This window comes from Muscardinus avellanarius (genome assembly GCF_963383645.1).
Source record: "Muscardinus avellanarius genome assembly, chromosome: 15".
Classification (NCBI taxonomy): Eukaryota; Metazoa; Chordata; class Mammalia; order Rodentia; family Gliridae; genus Muscardinus; species Muscardinus avellanarius.
The window spans coordinates 21,600,586-21,619,992 of record NC_137801.1 but is presented as its reverse complement, the minus strand read 5'-3'; the positions used below and the strand labels follow the sequence as shown (position 1 = coordinate 21,619,992).

The window sequence follows — 19,407 nt, the reverse complement described above, 5'->3', positions numbered from 1 at the left end:
CCTCTTTTAAAAGCTAAGACTTCAGATGTGGGACACTGTTCCTAGCTTTGCAGCCATTTGTTTCGTGGTACTGAGGATTGAACTGAGACACACACACACTTTAAAAATATATATAAAGCACTTAATGTTTTGGCACGGAGTAAGCATTTAATCAGTAGTAGCTTATTATTTTATTGTCTGCTTCATTAGATTGTAAGTTCCGTGAGGGCAGAGACCTCATCTGAACTGTCGTATTGCCCATGCCTGATATAGAAGGTGCTTGGAATTATTGTTGAATCAATGCATGATCAAGGAGCCTGGATGTTTTTGGTTTTGGAATAAGGAAGGAGGAGAGAAATCTGAGCCTATACAAACAGCTTCTGCTTTCCACTCATTGGTGTATCTTTATATGCAGGGGCAGCCATTTTGGGAGGTGCTGATGGATACCTACGGGGTCGGCTGTGTTGCCCTGGGGGAGGCCGACCCCGTGGGAAACATGATTGTGGTAGACTCTCCTGGACAAGAAATGCTAAACCAGCTTGATGTCGAGGGCTCCTCAGAAACTGCCGGTATGGAGTCTTCCATAGAGATGGCATTGCCCACCCCTTTGCCTGAATTTGAGGATTCTCCTGATGAGAGGATGCTTCCTTCAGAGCCAGAAAGCCTCTCCACACTGGAGCAGCAAGGTATGTACCTTGTTCTTCTATATTTTTGTCTCACCTTGCTTAGCCTAAGACAACATAGAGCAGGTTGAACTCACAGGATCTTACAAACCTGGGTGCAGTATAATCTATTCCAAAAAGGTTTGAGCTTTGGTCCCATCTCACAGACCATATTCTTCTCTACAGATCTTTCTTCAGAGATGTCAAAGATTTCAAAGCCTAGGGCCTCAAAGCCTGCCCGGAAGAGAGGTAGTAGGACACGAAAAGGCCCCAAAAGGCCCCAACAGCGTAAATCTCCATCATCCCCTCTGGTTCCTGGTCTTTTAGATCAATCCAACACTCTGTCCACCCCCATGCCTAAGAAACGAAGTCAAAAGTCCAAGGGAGACCTGCTCCTGCTGAAGTTGTCAAAAGGCCTAGATCAGCCAGAGTCTCCATCTCCAAAGAGGCCCCCTGAGGACTTTGAGACCCCTCCTGGGGAACGACCCCGCCGAAGGGCTGCCCAAGTGTAAGGATTGTGGGACACAGCTTGGTGGAGGGGGGGGTTTGAAGGGGTGGGGGGTGGGACAGCTGTTGGAGAGATGGGGAGACGGTGATATATCAGGTAAGCAGGGGTGCTATCTGGACTCGGGGTATGGGCTCTCACCACAGCAACTTTCATATATATATATCCAAGAGGCTTCTTTCTATTCCTTGTACTCCATCGCGTTTTTTCACAGACTTCCCTCAGGTCTTGCTATTTCACCATTTAGCTTACTTCATTATTTTTGTGCCCTTTTCTTTCTTTCCCCTTGCTCTTTAAGTTCTTTGACTATGGTGGAGTAAAAAGTCCACTGGACTTGGAAGATGTGAGTTCACACTCCGCATTTGCTATCTGACTTGTCTATACCAAGTCTCTTCGCTTTCCTAATTACTGTTTCTTCATCTGTCAACAAGGAAGGGGAAATTCATAGCTACTTCATAGGGTTACTGGGAGGATCCAGTGAGATAAGAACCAGGTCTCCAAAAGTAGGCTCTAAATTAGATGTTTGTGAGGATGGCTCTGACTTTGCCCTATCCCACAGGGCACTTCTGTATCTTCAGGAACTGGCTGAAGAGCTCTCTTCAGCCCTCCCTGCTCCAGTGTCTGGTCCTAAGAGCCCCAAGGTGAGCAGCCCCACCAAACCGAAGAGGAGCGAGCAGCCGGCGGCCTGTCCAGGCGGAGAAGAAAATGTTGCTGCACAGGACGAAGACTTTGTTCTCCAGGTTGAGGCTGAAAATGGGGAAGAAAGCGAGGTCCCAAGTGAGAACTCATCAGAACCTGAGCCTGTAGCGCCCCGAAGCACCCCACGAGGACCCACTGCAGGGGTAACTTGAATGCACAAGAAAGTGAATGGACAAATGGGATTTTTTAGGGAGTCAGTTAGATACCTGAAAGGATAGTGACTTTTGGGTACCTAGTTGGCATGGTAATTGTGCTGACCAAAGCAAGTAAAAAAGGGGTGAGGACACAGCTGAGATATTAGAAAAGTTATAAGGGTAAGAGTGAAATAAATAAGATTGTTTGTTTGTAATTGAATATTCTCTGTAAGGAAAAAGAAATGAGAACAAGGGAGCCTTGCTGCACAGTATTTGCCTGTAATGAGTGCCTACACCAGGAAAAGAAAGTAATTTTGGCATATTGGTAAAAGCCACAATGGTTGGTTTTGTTTTTTAATTGTAAATATATATAGCATGGCTGAGTGTGGTACACGTCTATAATCCCTTTATTGGGAGGGTGAGACAGAAGGATTGCAGGTTCAAGGACAGCCTCAGGAAGTAGTGTGACACTCTTCAACCTAGGGAAACCCCATTTCCAAATAAAATCAGGATGAGGAGGTAAAATGCCTCTGAGTTCAATCCCCAGTACCCACCAAAAGTAAGCACACACACCACATGCACAGCATAAAGTTTGCCGTGTGCACATGCGCATGTGGTGTGGTGTGGCAGGAACATTCGACCTTTGAACTACACCCACAGCCTTTTCTGTGTGTGTGTGTGGTACTGGGGTTTGAACTTGGATTTCCACTTCCCAGCTGTACCTCCCAGCCCGATTTTTTGTTTTGTTTGTTTGTTTGTTTGTTTTGTTGGTACTGAGGGTGGAACCCTTCTCCAGGGTACACTCCCAAAACTCTTTTATATTTTTTATTTGGAGACAGGGTCTCTTAGGCCAGCAAGGCTGGCTTCGAACTTGTGTGATCCTCTTGTCTCCGCCTCCCAAGCACAGGAATTACAAGTGTGCGCCACTACGCCCGGTCCCCCAACCTGATTTTTATTCTTTTTTTCTTTATTTATTTTTTTAGTACTAAGGATGAAATCCAGGGGCATTTTACGTCTAAACTGTACCCCCAGCCCCCATTTTTTTTATTATTATTTATTTTGAAACATGGTCTCACTAATGTTGCTAAGGGCCTCACTAAGTAGCTGAGGCTGGCTGCAAATTTGCAATCCTTCTGTCTCAACCTTCCAAGTACTGGGATTACAAGTGTGTGTCCACGCTCGGCTTATTCTTTATTTTGAAACAGGGCCCCACTAAGTTGCAGAGTGACTCAAAGGTAGCTGAGACAGGCCACCAACCTGTGATCTTCTTGTCTCAGCCTCTGAAGTGCTGGGATTACAAGTGTGCACCACCACATTGGGCTTCCCCAGCCCTTTTTTTTTTTTGGTGGTACTGGGGTTCCTGGAAGCCCTTCTACCTCCAGGCTAAACTCCCAGACATATTTTATTTTTGGAAACAGGGTCTCTTACTCTAGCACGGCTGGCTTCTAACCTGCGCGATCCTCCTGTTTCCTCCTCCCAAGCACAGGGATTACAAGTGTGCGCCACCACGCCTGGCTCCCCAGCCCTTTTTATTTTTATTTTTCAATTTTATTTTTTTTTATTTATTTTTAATTAATTAATTAATTAATTTATTTATTTGCGGATCTGGGGATGGAACCCAGGGGCATTCTACCTCCGAGCTACACTCCCTGCCCTATTTTTTATTCTTTATTTTGAAACCGAGTCTCACTGAGTTGCAGAGGGCCTCACTAAGTAGCTGAGGCTGTGTGTGTGCACCACCACGCCCGGCTTTATTCTCTCTCTTTTTGTGTGTGTGTGTGTGTGTGTGTGTGTGGTGTTGGGGAAGGAACCCAGAAGCATTCTATCTCCGAGCTACACACCCAGCACTATTTTTTTTTTTTTATGGTGTTACTGGGGTTCCTGGAAACCATTCTACCTCCGGGCTACATTCCCAGACCTATTTTTATATTTTTATTTGAAAACAGAGTCTCTTAAGCCAGCGAGGCTGGCTACAAACCTCTGCAATCCTCCTGTCTCTGCCTCCCAAGCATGGGGATTACAAGCGTGCGCCACCACGCCCGGCCCCAGCACTATTTTTTATTCTTTATTTCGAAACAGGGTCTCACTAAGTTGTGGAGGGCCTCACTAAGTAGCTGAGGCTGTCTGTGAACCGCGATCTTCCTGTCTCAGCCTCCTGAATGCTGAGATTACAATTATTTCTTTTTTATTTTCTTTTTTTTTTTTGGTGGTACTGGGGTTCCTGGAAGCCCTTCTACCTCCAGGCTACATTCCCAGACCTATTTTATGCTTTTTTTAATTTTTGGAAACAGGGTCTCTTAAGCCAGCACAGCTGGCTTCGAACCTGTGCGATCCTCCTGTCTCCGCCTCCCAAGTGCAGGGATTACAAGCGTGCACCACCACACCCGGCTCAATTATTTCTTATTTTCAAACAAGGTCTCGTTAGGTTTCTGAGAGTCTCACTAAGTTGCTAAAGCTGTCCTTGAACCTATTGTCCTCCTGTCTCAACCTCCCAAGTACTGGAGTTTACAGGCATGCACCACCATGTCTGGTTTATTTATTTTTATTTTTTATTTTTTTATGGTATTGGGAATAGAACCCAGGGATCTTCTATCTCTGGGCTATACTCCCAAACCTATTTTATATTTTATTTTGAAACAGTCTCACTATGTTGCTGAGAGCCTCACTAAGTAGCTGAGACTGGTTTCGAACCTGTGAGGTCCTTCAGCCTCCCAAGTACTCGGATTACAAGCGTGCAGCACCATGCCTGGCTCACCAGGTTTTCTGGGAGGTGGGGAAGTGCTAGAGATTGAACCCAGGGGCTTTCTACCTCTTGGCTATAACCCCAGCCTTAGTTTTTATTCTTTATCTTGAAACAAGGTCTCACTAAATTGTGGAGAGCCTCACTGAGTAGCTGAGGCTGGCTGCAAACCTGGGATCCTCCTGTTTCAGTCTCCCAATTACTGGGATTATAAGCATGCACCACCATGCTTTGCTATTTTATTTTTTTATTTGGACAGGGTCTCACAAAGTTATCCAGAGTCTCGCTAAGCTGCTGGGGTTGGCTTTGAACCTGCAATCCACCTGTCTCAGCCTCCCCAATACTTGTATTATAGGCCTGTGCCACTGTCCCTGATTTACAAAAAGGTGTGTTTTTTTGTTTTGTTTTTGTTTGTTTGTTTGTTTTTGGTTTTGGTGCTGGGGGTGGAACCCAGGGGCTTTTCTACCTCCAGGCTATACTCCCAGACCTATTTTATATGTTATTTGGAAACAGAGTCTCACTAAGTTGCTGAGAGCCTCATTCAGTGGCTGAGGCTGGCTTCAAACCTGTGAGATCTTTCTGTCTCAGCCTCCCAAGCACTGGGATTACAAGCATGCGCCCCCATGCCCGGCTTACAACAAGATTTTTTTTTTTTTTTTTTGGTAGTACTGGGGTTTCTGGAAGCCCTTCTACCTCCGGGCTACACTCCCAGACCTATTTTATAAGGGTCTCTTAAGCCAGCACGGCTGGCTTCAAACCAGCACGATCCTCCTCTCTCTGCCTCCCAAGCGCGGGGATTATAAGCGTGCGCCACCACGCCTGGCCAACAAGATTTTTAAGTAGGAAAATAGTATGCCTGGTTAAGAAAATAAGTTAAACTGCAATTGACAGGAGACAGTTTCTAGTCATCCAGCTGAGATATGGTAAGGGGCTTGGGTGCAGATTTAAGAGGTATGTGAGGAAAATCAGGACTTGGGAGATAAAGGAAAGGAAGAAGCTTTCGATGAGTTTTCTGCGATATGGTAGCATCAGGGGAGAGAGTTCTTTCTGACATGTCAAATTAGAGGTGCCTCTGGGTCATGGACCATCCACTGGAAATGTCTGGTTGCCGATTTGTGTATATGGGACTAGAACTTTCCTTGCCTCAACTGCATCTTCGTGTGTGTGTGTGTGTGTGTGTGTGTGTGTGTGTGTGTGTGTGTGTGTGTTGGGGGTTACTGGGGTTTGAGCCAAGGAGCATTCTACATCTGAGTGACACCACTAGCCCTGTTTATGTGTGTGTGTGTGTGATTTTTGTTTTGAAACAGTTTCATTAGGTTCCTGGGTCTTCTTCACTGCTTGCTGAGGCTATCCTCGAACCTGCAATCCTCCAGTCTCAGCTTCCCAAGTAGTGGGACTACAGGCCTGTGCCACCAGGCTCACCTCAAGTAACATTTAAGGAAGCACTGAGGCCCTCAATAAGCAAAGAAAAAAATAATTTGGTGCAATATTTTAAAAATTAAAATTAATGCTGGGTGTGGTGGTGCACAATTGTAATCCCAGTACTTGGGAGGCTGAGATAGGAAGATCACAGGTTTACAGCCAGCCTCAGCTACTTAGACCTTCCCTAACTTAGTAAGACCCATTTCAAAATAAAAAATACAGCTGGGCATGGTGGCGCACACTTGTAATCCCTGCGCTTGGTGGTGGAGACAGGAGGATCACACAGGTTCTAAGCCAGCCTCGCTGGCTTAAGAGACCCTGTTTCCAAGTAAAAAAATAAAATAGGTCTGGGAATGTAGCCTGGAGGTAGAAGGGTTCCATCCCCAGTACCCCCAAAAAATTAAAAAAATAAATAAAGAATACAAATAAGGCTGAAGATGTAAGTCAGAGGTAGAATGCTCCTGATTTCAACCCCCAGTTCCGAAAAAAAAATTAAAATTAATGCAACAGGTTTAGAATCATATTTTTATTTATTTATTTTGGTGGTGCTGGAGATTGAATTCAGGGGCATTCTATGTCAGATGTACACCCTCAGCCCTATTTTTTATTTTAAAACAGGGTCTTTCTAAGTTGTTGAGGCTGGCCTAGAACTTGCTATCCTCCTATCTCAGCCTCTCAAGTACTGAAATCTGTGAAGTCTGCGCCACCACTCCCAGATCAAAATTTTAAATAAAGATAGAAACTGTGTTGAGGTTTTTGTTGTTTTAACTGTTTACTAGATTTTTTTTTCTTTTGCCTCAGACTTTAATATGGTTCAGTACTACAGTTATTGAGGTCTAGAACTTTACAGAAAAGTTGGATCTGAGCCCAGTTTATATTTATTGATAGGTAAAATTGATAATCAAAGATAAAAGTGGTAGTCTGACCCTGAAAGAATGCCCTCACTAGCCAGACCTATGAGAGGAGGGAGAATGTGCAAAGAAATATTAGAGGCGTGAAGCTGGGTACAGTGGTGCACACCTGTAATCTCATTACTTGGAAGGCTGAGATAGGTGGATCACAGGTATGAGACCAACCTCAGCAACTTAGTGAAACCCTGTTTCAAAGTAAAAAACAATCGGGTTGCAGATGTAGCTCAGGTACAATGCTCCTGGGTTCAATTCCCAGTACTACCAAAAAAGAAAGGCAGAGGAACTATCCCTTGGGGCAGGAGTTTCAAGAAGTATACGTGAGTCCTGAGTAAAATGCCATGGGAGACGCCAAAGATGAACAGACAGTAGAGAGGGAATTTACAGCTTTGACGAAAGTAGGAGCAGAGATAGAGAAGACCTTTCAGTGATTGAAACACAGATTTAACTTGCTGCTGGGGCAGGGATGGGAAGTAGGAACTGGAAAAGAAAGCAGCCTTCTGGGAATGACTTGAGTCTAAAAATTCTCTTCCTTATGTTTTCTGCAATTTGATTTTCAGAAGCAGAAGCCACACTGCCGGGGATTGGCTCCCAATGGCTTACCCAATTACGTCATGGCTCCTGTTTGGAAGTGCCTTCATCTCACCAAGGACCTGTAAGACTTTGGGACAGAAGTTTGGGGGAATGAGAGGGAGAGGAGGGGTGGCAGAGGAGTGCAAAGACAATCTCAAAAGAGGAGGTACTCATGGACAGAGCACAGTGATGACATTGATTATCAAAAGGCACTGTTCCAAAGGCAAGACCGGCTAGGGTATAGCTTAGTGTCAGAGTGCTTGCCTAGCATTCATATGACACCGGGTTTGATCTCCAGCATAGAACAAAATGGGATTTTTTTTTTTTTTTTTTTTTTTTTTGGTACTAGGGGTGAAACCTGGGGGCTTTTCTACCTCTGGGTTATACTCCCAGACCTGTGTTATACTTTATTTGGAAACAGGGTCTCACTAAGTTGCTGAGAGCCTCACTAAATAGCTGAGGCTGGCTTCGAACCTATGCAGTCCTCCTGTCTCAAACTCCCAAGTGCTGGGATTACAAGCTTGCGCCACCATGCCCAGCAAGATGTTTTATTTCTAAATTGCACTGGCTGTATTTCAAGTGCTCAGTGGCCACTTGCTCCTAGCAACTAGCATATCAGACAGCACATACCACAGGTCATTTCTGCCCTTGAAAAAAGTATTGGAAGTGCAGCTGCAGAATCTCTGTCCTCCACCACTGATAATGCTTCTCTCTCTCCAGGCGAGAACAGACGCATTCATTGTGGGAGTTTGCTGAATGGATTCCCTTAGCCTGGATGTGGCAGTTGTTATCTGAACTGTAAGTCAAAGCAATGTCACTGAAGCCTACGAGGGTTGTGTACAACACTGGAGGTGAAGAGTGATAAAGGAGTCTAGGTATATGGTGGGAATTCTTGGATGGTGAAATGTTTCCAAATTCAGCCTGTTTCCTTTTTCTTCCCCCAGGGAGGCGGCACCCTACCTGCCCCAGGAGGAGAAATCTCCACTGTTTTCTGTACAACGTGAAGGGCTTCCTGAGGATGGCACACTCTATCGAATAAACAGGTGAAAGTCACAGCTCAGCAACTTTTCTGATGCTTGGGGACAGAAACAGATTGATTTTTTTTTTCCCCCTTACTGGGAACTGAAGGTAGGGGCATTCTCTCTGAGCTACATCCCCAATTTTTTATTCTTTATTTTGAAACAGGGCCTTACTAAGTAGGTGAAGCTGGCCACTAACCTGTGATCCTCCTGTCTCAGCCTCCCAAGTACTGGGATTGCAAGTGTGCATCACCACTTGTAATGCCCAGCTGAAAAATAAACTTTGAAAAGGATGATAGATTAGTTGTTCTTCCTCTGGTGCTGCTCTGGTTGGACCCAAGGATAGAAGCCCTAGCTAGAGCTGATCAGCCCTGTCTGATCTGTAGTATTCAGTGTTGCTGGCCAGACAGGGAAAGTAGGGAGGCTCAGAATCAGACCAGTTTCTAAGGTCACATGTATTCATCTGCAGGAACTCAGTGGACAGTCTCTCATCTTTGAAGATGAGCTGGAGCTAGAAAGACTGGAGAGGCAAGGAGCGGGCACCCCTGGTGCTGAGCACTGCTCTTACCTGTAGTCCGTTCTTGATTTTCAGGCCTTTGGTTAAGCCAGGTCATACTCCAAGTAGAGCTCCCATTCTGTTCTTTTACTTAACCTCTTCATCCCATCTTTGCTTTTTCTCTAGATTTAGCTCAATCACAGCACACCCAGAGCGCTGGGATGTGTCTTTCTTCACGGGGGGACCACTCTGGGCTCTGGACTGGTGCCCAGTGCCAGAGGGATCAGGAGCGTCACAGTATGTGGCCCTTTTCTCCAGTCCTGACATGAATGAGACACACCCACTGAGTCAGCTTCACTCAGGGCCTGGACTGCTGCAGCTCTGGGGCCTTGGGACTTTGCAGCAGGAAAGCTGGTGAGGTGGGGCTGGGACACTGCCATGGGTGGGGAAGTGGGAGGGAAGGATGGAGGAAGGGCTTGGATTGGGCTGAGACGAGGGAGCGGTGCTCCAGCAGCCCTAGGCTCATCCTTTATATTCATCCACTTTCCCTGCATGCTTTCTCTCTCCAGTCCTGGCAACAGGGCCCACTTTGTCTATGGGATTGCTTGTGACAATGGCTGTATCTGGGACCTCAAGTTCTGCCCCAGTGGAGCATGGGAACTTCCAGGCACCCTTCGGAAGGTACTTTCTAGTTGACTATGGCATGGTTCTGGGACTTAGAACCAGGAAAGAAAGGCTCTGGGAGTTCTCAGTTTGGGAAGAAGGAAGGTTGGAGTATGGTGGATGCTGGTTTTCCAAGATCCCATGTATTTTCAGGGATCAGAACCTAGAGGTTTTCTGAGAGGTGCCTGAAGGCAGCAAGCCTCAGCACGGATCTGGTCTTACTTTCTAGGATCCTCTCCTGCCCCGGTTGGGTCTCTTGGCTCTTGCCTGCTCAGATGGGAAGGTGCTGCTGTTCAGTCTGCCGCATCCTGAGGCCCTGCTGGCTCAGCAGCCTCCAGGTGAGGAGCACAGCAAGATGGGGCTGCAGTAGCAGTGGCCGGACTTTAGCAGGGCCTGTCGGTTTCCCTCCAGCCCTTCCAGGCTCAGTCTCTAGTACAAAGTCTTAGTCATTTCCAGCCCCTGTTGTGACTTCACTTTGTTGGGCTTGAGCATGCTCTCTTTTTCTTTGCAGGCTCATAGCTGTAATCTTTAAGCACAGTTATGTTTTATCTGCCCCTCTTCTTTGCCTTCAGGTCTTCCCCTCTTGCTGCACCCCTTAACTAGTTACATAAAAAGTAGATGGGAATTATCTCCCCTGCAGTTCTGATCCCAGTCCCTCTTGCCCTTCCCACAGACACTCACCATCTCTTGGCTGTGAGGATAGTGGATTAGGGCTAAAATGGAACACGCGGGGGCAGAGGCAGGCAAAGGCAGCTCTTATTTGTTTTTCAACAATGCTAAGTCTTTAAAGAAGAGTAGATTGAGGTTTGAGCCCTGGGAAGTCCCTTATTTGGTGGCTTGATGGGAGAGTAGCTTGAGGAGGAACCGGAAGTGAGAAAATGAAGACCGTAAGAATAGACCTCGGGCAGGCGGTTTGGCTGTGAAGGGGAACAAATAACAGGGTGGTGGCTTGAGTGAACAGAGGCAAAGGAAAGATTTTTGTCTGTTGAAGAGGAGACAGTCGGGCATATTTATCTTTGAATGACCCAAAGGAGAGAGCAAGTGGATCATTCAGGAAGAAGGAGGTATAACCAGATGAGCAAGTCTGGAAATGGCAAGAGGATGAGAAGAGAGCAGAGTGGAAGGATTAGCGTTCTGATGGCAGGAAGAGTAATGTCTGGTACAGCGGAAGGAAAGAAGATGGGGCATTGGGGGTGGAAGGATAAAGGATTTCTCAATAAGGATGAGGGGAAATTGTTGTACAAAGGGTGGGGTCCTGAACTCAGAGCAAGGTCTGATTAGGAACTTTGCCCTCTGGATCTAAAGCATCAGCTATTGCTTTTCTTCTCCCACAGATGCAATGAAGCCTGCCATCTATAAGGTGAGTGAGAAACTTTACCTTACCTGAGGCTCCGTCTTCTTAGTCTCACCTAGTTAATTCCAGAGTGAGCCTCCTGCTTCTGAAAAGTGCCCTCTCCTGCTGGGTTCAACACTGATTTGAGCCATTGTACCCCTAACCCTAGTCCTATCTATTTGTCCCTCCAGGTACAATGTGTGGCGACCCTTCAGGTGGGATCCATGCAAGCTTCAGACCCCTCTGAGTGTGGTCAGTGCCTTAGCCTGGCCTGGATGCCTACCAGGCCCCACCACCACCTGGCTGCTGGGTACTATAATGGTAAAGAACAAAGTCAAACATAGGAGCTTTTAACATATGCTTACTTTTGGTTGTTTTCTTTTTTGGTTCAGAGCTGGGTGTTTCATAAATATAGTTATAAATATTCAAGCATTGTAAAAAAAAAATACAAAGAATAAAGAAAGTATATATATATATATATATATATATATATATATATATTTTTTTTTTTTTTTTTTGGTGGTACTAGGGATGGAAGACTTCTACCTCTGGGCTATACTTGCAGACCCATTTTTTATTTTTTATTTGGAAACAGGGTCTCTTAAGCCAGCAAGGATGGCTTTGAACCTGCACGATCCTCCTGTCTCTTCCTCCCAAGCGTGGGCCACCATACCCGGCAAAAGGTCAATATAATTTTATAATTAAAAACGTTTGCCAGGAGTGGTGGCTCAGGCTTGTAATCCCAGCATTTGGAAGACTGAGACAGGAGGATCGTGGTTTGTGGACCGCCTCAGCTTCTACTTATGCCCTTCGCAACTCTGAGATCCTATTTCAAAATAAAGAATAAAAAATAGGGCTGGGGGTATAGCTCGAAGGTAGAGTGCCCCAGGGTTCCACCCCTAGTACTGCCAAAAAAAAATTTTTTTTTCAGTAAAGCCAGGCGTGGTGGCACACACTTGTAATCCCAGCATTTGGGAGGCTGAGATGGGAGGCTGAGATGGGAGGATAGTGGTTCACAGCTAGCCTCAGCTACTTAGGCCCTTTGCAACTCAGTGAGATTCTGTTTCAAAATAAATTTGAAAATAGACCTGGGAGTGTTGCTCGGAGATAGTTTGCCCCTGGGTTCCATCCCAGCACATAATTTCATATGGTTTTTTATACATATTAAAAAGACTATAGCATTGGGCATGGTAGCACACACTTGTAATCCCAGCATTTGGGAGGGTGAGACCAGAGGATCGCAGTTTGCGGACAACCTCAGCTACTTAGGCCCTCCACGACTTAGACCCTGTTTCAAAATTAAAGAATAAAATATAGGGCAGAGGGTGTAACTCGGAGGTCAAATGCCCCTGGGTTCCAGGGACTTTTCTACCTCTGGGCTATACTCCCAGACCAATTTTATAGTTTATTTGGAAACAGGGTCTCACTAAGTTGCTGAGAGCCTCACTCAGTAGCTGAGGCTGGTTTCGAACCTGTGCGATCCTCCTGTCTCAGCCTCCCAGGTTTTTTTTTGTTTTGTTTGGTTTGGTTTGGTTTTTGGTGGTATTGGGGGTGGAACTCAGGAGCTTTCTACCTCCGGGCTATACTCCCAGACCCATTTTATATTTTATTTGGAAACAGGGTCTCACTAAGTTGCTGAGAGCCTCACTGAGTAGCTGAGGCTGTGTGATCCTCCTGTCTCAGCCTCCCAAGCACAGGGATTACAAGTGTGTGCCACCAAGCCCGGCTTCCCAGTTATTTTTTAGAGGGTGTTTTGGGTTTTTTTGTTTTTTGTTTGTTTGTTTGTTTGTTTGTTTGTTTGTTTGTTTGTTTGGTGGTACCAGGGATAGAACCCCTGGGACATTCTACCTTTGTGCTACACCTCCAGCCCTATTTTTTATTCTTTATTTTGAAACAGGATTTCATTGAGTTACAGAGGGCCTCACTAAGTAGCTGAGGCTGTTGGTGAACAGCAGTCCTCCTATCTCAGCCTCCCAAATCCTGGGATTACAACTGTGTACCACCATGCCCAGCTAAAAGATTTTTTTATTGTTTTTTAATTCTTTTTTTTTTTTTAAGTCCAGGTTGTACTTTTTAGTTCTTCATCAGCCTTGTCAGGGTAATCCTGTTTTACTTTGAGGCCAGGTGTGGTGGTGCACGCTTGTAATCCCAGCATTTGGGAGGCTGAGACCGGAGGGTCAAGGTTTGCAGACAGCCTCAGCTACTTAGTGAGGCCCTCTGCAACTCAGTGAGACCCTGTCTCAAAATACAAAATAAAATATTGGGCAGGGGTTGTAGCTCAAAGGTCGAATGACTCTGGATTCCATCCCCAGACCCGCAAAAAATACGTAACTAAATAAATAAAAATTCTACTCTGATTCAGTAGGGAATAGAGGCTACTAAGTACATTCTGCCTATATTTTTTTCTTTTTTTTGGTGCTGTGGAGATTGAACCAAGGCCAGTCTAGCTCCAAGTTACACCCCCACCACCAGTCCTATTTATTTTATTTGGAAGCAGGATCTCACTAAGTTGCTGAGAACCTTGCTAAGTTGATGAGGCTGGCTTCAAACCTGTGTTTCTCCTGTCTTAGCCTCCCAAGTACTAGGATTACAGGGGTGTGCCACCGGTATCTTTTTTAACTACAGATCCTAGGCTGCTCTGTTACTTTTTTTTTTTTTTTTTTTACCCCCAGTACTGGGGATGGAACCCAGGGGCATTCTGCCACCCGCAGCCCTATTTTTTATTCTTTATTTTGAAACAGGGTTTCAGTGGGTTGCAAGAGGACCTCTTTGAGTAGCAGAGGCTGCCCACGTACTGAGATCCTCCTGTTTCAGCCTCCCAAGTTCTGGGATTACAAGCTTGCGCCACCACTTCCGGCTTCTGTTACTTTTTTATTGATGAGAGTTGGACTAAATTGTCAAATTTTATTTTTAAACCATAGAGGAAATGTTGAGTAGCTAATCATGATTCCCACATTCTATCATAGTAGTTTGGAATTATGGTAGAAGACAAAGGTCCTAGGAGACCAGAAAGAGAAATCAGAACAAGGGAACAGAAAGAGAAATCAGAACAAGGGAACAAAAACCTGCCTTTAAGCCAGGCTAGTGACACACACTTGTAATCCCCAGCATTCAGGAGGCTGAGACAGGAGAATTGTGGTTCATGGATAGCTTCAGCTACTTAGGCCCTCTGCAACTTAGTGAGACCCCGTTTCAAAATATTGAATAAAAACTAGGGTAAGGAGTGTAGCTCAGAGGTAGAATGCCCCTAGGTTCCATCCCCAGGACCACAAAAACAAAACAAAAATAAAACCTGCCTTTAGCCGGGCGTGGTGGCGCACACTTGTAATCCCCGCACTGAAACAGGAGCATCACACAGGTTCAAAGCCAGCCTCAGCTACTTAGTGAGGCTCTCGGCAACTTAGTGAGACCCTGTTTCCAAATAAAGTATAAAAAAATGAGTCTGGGAGTATAGCCCAGAAGTAGAAAACCTCTGGGTTCCACCCCCAGTATCACCAAAAAAACCTGCCTTTAATGCCGACACATTGTCTCTACTTCAGGCATGGTAGTGTTCTGGAACCTTCCCACTAACTCACCCCTGCAGCGGATACGACTCTCTGATGGCTCCTTAAAGCTCTACCCCTTCCACTGTTTCCTGGCCCATGACCAGGCAGTGCGTACACTACAGTGGTGCAAAGCCAACAGGTATATCTTGGGTTTGTAGAAGGTGAAGACTGGGACAGGGTGGCTCTTTCAGGTTTGTTCAGATTTGATCTCCCATCTTTTCAGTCATTTCCTGGTCTCTGCGGGAAGCGACCGGAAAATCAAATTCTGGGATCTTCGACGACCTTATGAACCAATAAACTCTATCAAGCGCTTCCTGAGTACAGAACTAGCCTGGCTGCTCCCCTACAATGGTGTCACTGTGGCCCAGGACAACTGCTATGCCTCGTACGGCAAGATGGACATAGGAAAAGCTCTGGGGATATCCCTAAGGGTTGGGGTGCAATGCATGCCAGACTGTGGGAAGAGAGAGAATGAGTTGGGTCATGAGGTAGTTTGAATTCTGGAAGGAATTGGGGGAAGTAAATGAATCTAATCTTAGGAAAAGGAAGATGATATTTTCTCTTTCTCATTCAGTTATGGACTGTGTGGAATTCATTATATTGATGCTGGTTACCTTGGCTTCAAGGCCTACTTCACTGCTCCTCGAAAAGGCACTGTCTGGGTGAGTCCTTCTGTCTTCTGCAGTCTTCATTACACAGGACAATAGTCAACTTACTTACTAGTGACATTCAGAAAGATGGTAGTTTGGGGTAGGAGACCCTGTTTCAAAATAAAGAATAAAAAATATAGGGCTGGAGGTGCAGCTTGGAGGTGGAATGCCCTGGGTTCACAAAAGACAGGTGTATGATAGATAACTGTCATCATTGACATCATTTTTGTTATGTCTCTCCCCATCCTCAGGCTAATTATTATCAATTGACAGACATGAATGAATGACACTTGTCTCTTCTTACTAGGGGCTTTCGGGATCCGACTGGCTTGGCACAATAGCCGCAGGAGATATATCTGGAGAACTTATTGCAGCTATACTGCCTGATATGGCATCAAACCCAATAAACGTCAAGCGACCTGCAGAGCGAAGATTTGTACGTATATGAATATCTAATGGCAACACCATCTGTTGTATACTAATCTCTTGATAGTATACAGATTAGTAGTGTCTTTTTTTTTTTTTTTTTTTTTTTTTTGCGGGTCTGTGGATGGAACCCAGGGACATTCGACCTCTGAGCTACACCCCCTGCCCTATTTTTTTATTCTTTATTTTGAAACAGGGTCTCACTGAGTTGCAAAGAGTCTCACTAAGTAGCTGAGGCTGTCTGCGAACCGCAGTCCTTCTGTCTCAGCCTCCTGAATGGAATGCTGGGATCACAAGTGTGCGCCACCACGCCCGGCCTAGTAGTGTCTTATCTGTAGTACTGATGCTGTTCCTCAAAGTCTTGACACAGAGTTATGTATCTTCCTTACCTATTGCAGCTGAGCAAATATTTATACATACTGCTTTCTCCCATTGTTAAGACTTCTCTACTGCAGCCAGGTGTGGTAACACGTGCTTGTAATCTCAGTACTTGGGAGGCTGAGACAGGAAGATTGCAGGTTTGAGGCCAGCCTCAGCTACTTAATGAGGTTCTCTGCAACTTAGTGAGACCATGTTTCAAAATAAAGAATAAAAAAAATAGGGCCGGAGGTGCAGCTTAGAGGTTAAATGGATTTACTCCCCAGTTCTGGGGGGGTGGGGGGGGTTCCCTGCCCCAGACCAGTTTTTTTTTTACTTCTTCTTCTTCTTTTACTGTCTTCAGTTTTGGGTGGGTTGTTTTGTTTTGTTTTTAGTAGGGATTGAACCCAAGGCCTTAAGAATGCTAGGTAAGCATTATACCACTGAGCTATTTTCCAAACCATTGTATTTATTTTATTAATGAATGAATGAATGAATTTAATTTTGTTCATTGTACTGGAGATTGAATTCAGGAGGATTCTACCTCTGAGCTAAACCCCTAGCCTAATTTTATTTCTTATTTGGAAACAGTCTCTCTCACTAAGTAGTCAAGGCTGGCTTTGAACCTTCGATCCTCCCTGCCTCAGCCTCCCATGTACAGGGATTACTAATGTGTGCCACCATGCTTGGCTTTTTTTGTTTGTTTTTGGTTTTGGTTTTTTGGCAAGTCTGGGGATGGAACCCAGGGACATTCGACCTCCAAGCTACACCCCCTGTCTTATTTTTTAATTTTTTTAATTTGGAAACGAGGTCTCATTAAGTTGCTGAGATCCTCACTAAGTAGCTGAAGCTGGCTTCGAACCGGTGCTACTTAATAAGGCCCTCCACAACTTACTGAGACCCTGTTTCCAAATAAGAAATAAAATCAGGCTGGGAGTTTAATCCCCAGTGACACACACAAAAAAGAAAGGCTTTAAATTTTGATATTCAGTTGCCCAGGAGGGCTTCAAATTTACAATCCTCATGCCTCACTCTCCTTGAGTAGTTGAGCTTACAGGTATCTGCCACTGTTCCTGGCTGTCTTTAGCACTATAAAACCTCTTTTTTATATGGTCTTTTTTCTAGCCTATATATAAAGCAGATCTGATACCATACCAGGATAGTCCTGAAGATCAAGACCACTCTTCTGCTGTGTCTGGGGTCCCCAATCCTCCCAAGGCTCGAACTTATGCTGAAACTGTCAACCATCACTACCTGCTCTTTCAAGACACAGATTTGGTAAGTAGAGGCTAAGAAAATGGGTGTAGCATCAGAAAAGATAAAACCCCTTTGTGTAGCTTAAGAATCCCAAGGAGTTCAGCACAAAGATGCAAAACTAAGGAGGTCCCTGTTTTCTCTCTTCTATTCTACTTCTGTTCCCCAGGGTTCCTTCCACAATCTGCTCCGTAGAGAACCAATGATGCGCATGCAGGAGGGAGAAGGACATTCTCAGCTCTGCCTGGACAGGCTGCAGCTCGAGGCTGTTCATAAGGTAAGTACCTTGTCTTGTCTTCTCCACACTCACTCTCCTCCAGTTCTGGACCTGTGAGAAATATCATGAGAAGTTGGTTGGGGGAGGGGGGGTAGTGGCACATGCCTATAATGTAATACATTTACATTATAGGTATACATGCCTATAATGTAATCACAGATTCAAGACCAGCCTCAACAACCTAGTGAGACCCTGTTTCCAAACAAAAAATAAAAGAGCTAGGTGTGTAGCTTGGAGGTAGAAGGCTCCTGGGTTCAGTCCACAGTGGCATTTGTAATTTTAAACTGGGGTTCAGTAGGAGGGAAAGCAGCTTTGGCAGCCTCCTCTGAAGCAGAGACCCACCTCATTCATTGGCTCCTTTTTTTTTGGGGGGGGGGTCTGGAGATGGAACCCAGAGGCATTTGAGAGTTGCAGAAGGCCTCACTAAGTAGCTGAGGCTGTCCATGATCCTCCGGTCACAGTCTCCCGAATGCTGGGATTACAAACATGTGCCACCATACCCGGTTCCTCATTTGTTTTGTTTGCTTGTTTTTACGGTACTGGGGATGGAACCCAGGGGCACTCTACCTCCGAGCTATAACCCCATCCCTATTTTTTATTCTTTATTTTGAAACAGGGTCTTCACTGAGTTGCAAAATGCCTCACTAAGTAGTAGCTGAGACTGTCCACAAACTGCAATCCTTCTGTCTCAGCTTCCCAAATGCTGGGATTATAAGTGTGTGCCACCATGTCCAGCTTGGCTCCTCATTTATACTTGTGTTACCCCATTATGATCCTGTCTTCTCAGATTGTGACCTTTTTTTTGCTTCTGTAGCTAAGAGTTGCCCTGAAGCACCACCTATGAGCCTCTTTCTTGTTTTCTATTTTCATAGGTACGTTTCAGCCCAAACCTGGACTCCTATGGATGGCTGGTATCTGGGGGGCAGTCAGGGCTGGTTCGGATCCATTTTATCCGTGGACTCACCTCCCCACTGGGCCACCGTATGCAGATTGAAAGCCGAGCACACTTCAATGCTATGTTTCAACCATCTTCCCCAGCTAAAGGGCCCAGCTTCCCTCCAGCCAGCCATCGCCTTCTGTCCAATCCCTAGTCTTAGTCCACACAGGACCCTTGGAATGAAGTCTGCCAAGAACAAATGGCCCCTGTGCACAGAGCTGTAGGAACTGGGGCCTTCCTGGACAGTGATGGTACCAGGATTGGACCTTTAGACCTGCCTCCCCAGGACTCCTTAGATTCCTCTCCTTTCACAGACTTCTATGGTCACAGCCCCCTGCGGGCAAGGGGGTGCTCCCTCCACAAAGGCTCCTCAGCCTAAAACTATGGCTCACAAGAAACACTCAGGCCTGATCTAGGCTTGGGGGTCAAATTGCTCATATTGAGCATGTTGTGAAGTGGGTAACGCTAAGTAAAGGTACTGGGTGTTTTTGCGACCACTTGTGAGTGGGTGTTTGGAGAATCAGAGCATCCACGTGAAGGCTCCTGTCTGACTACTCCAGCATCAGTGTTACTGCCTTCCCATACTGTAGAGTAACCAACACACAGGCCCAAGAGGAGTGACAATAACTTATTGGACTGAAGCTGCCTATAGTACTACTTTAGCTGAGGAACACCACAAACACCCTACCAATAGAACAGTGGCTTAGCTCTTACTTGCTCCTGCTTATGAAATATTCCCAATCACTGGTCATTTGACCCTACTTGAACACTCCTTGACAGTCATGTTTTTAAATTCTCCCTTTATATAAAAAGTCAGAGTATACCTCT

At 45.5% G+C, this 19,407-nt stretch overlaps 1 protein-coding gene across 5 annotated transcripts; it reads left to right on the top strand.

The window, feature by feature from the left end:
- Nucleotides 1–388: 388 nt before the first annotated feature.
- GTF3C2 (general transcription factor IIIC subunit 2) lies at nucleotides 389–18,733 on the top strand (the record flags this gene model as incomplete). 5 transcript variants are annotated; one of them, XM_080711922.1, is made up of 18 exons in its annotated part: nucleotides 389–665; nucleotides 828–1,149; nucleotides 1,706–1,988; nucleotides 7,610–7,704; nucleotides 8,343–8,420; nucleotides 8,567–8,665; nucleotides 9,324–9,551; nucleotides 9,707–9,818; nucleotides 10,030–10,138; nucleotides 11,135–11,160; nucleotides 11,325–11,454; nucleotides 14,673–14,817; nucleotides 14,902–15,063; nucleotides 15,253–15,340; nucleotides 15,636–15,764; nucleotides 17,237–17,389; nucleotides 17,535–17,642; nucleotides 18,515–18,733. In XM_080711922.1, 18 exons carry the CDS (start codon nucleotides 389–391, stop codon nucleotides 18,731–18,733), a joined length of 2,763 nt encoding a protein of 920 aa, XP_080568048.1. The 5 variants fall into 5 exon arrangements, with proteins under 5 accessions (XP_080568048.1, XP_080568049.1, XP_080568050.1 ...); XM_080711923.1 differs by having other exon boundaries at nucleotides 419–665; nucleotides 9,719–9,818; XM_080711924.1 differs by lacking the exon at nucleotides 8,343–8,420 and having other exon boundaries at nucleotides 419–665.
- Between the last annotated feature and the right edge of the window lie 674 nt (nucleotides 18,734–19,407).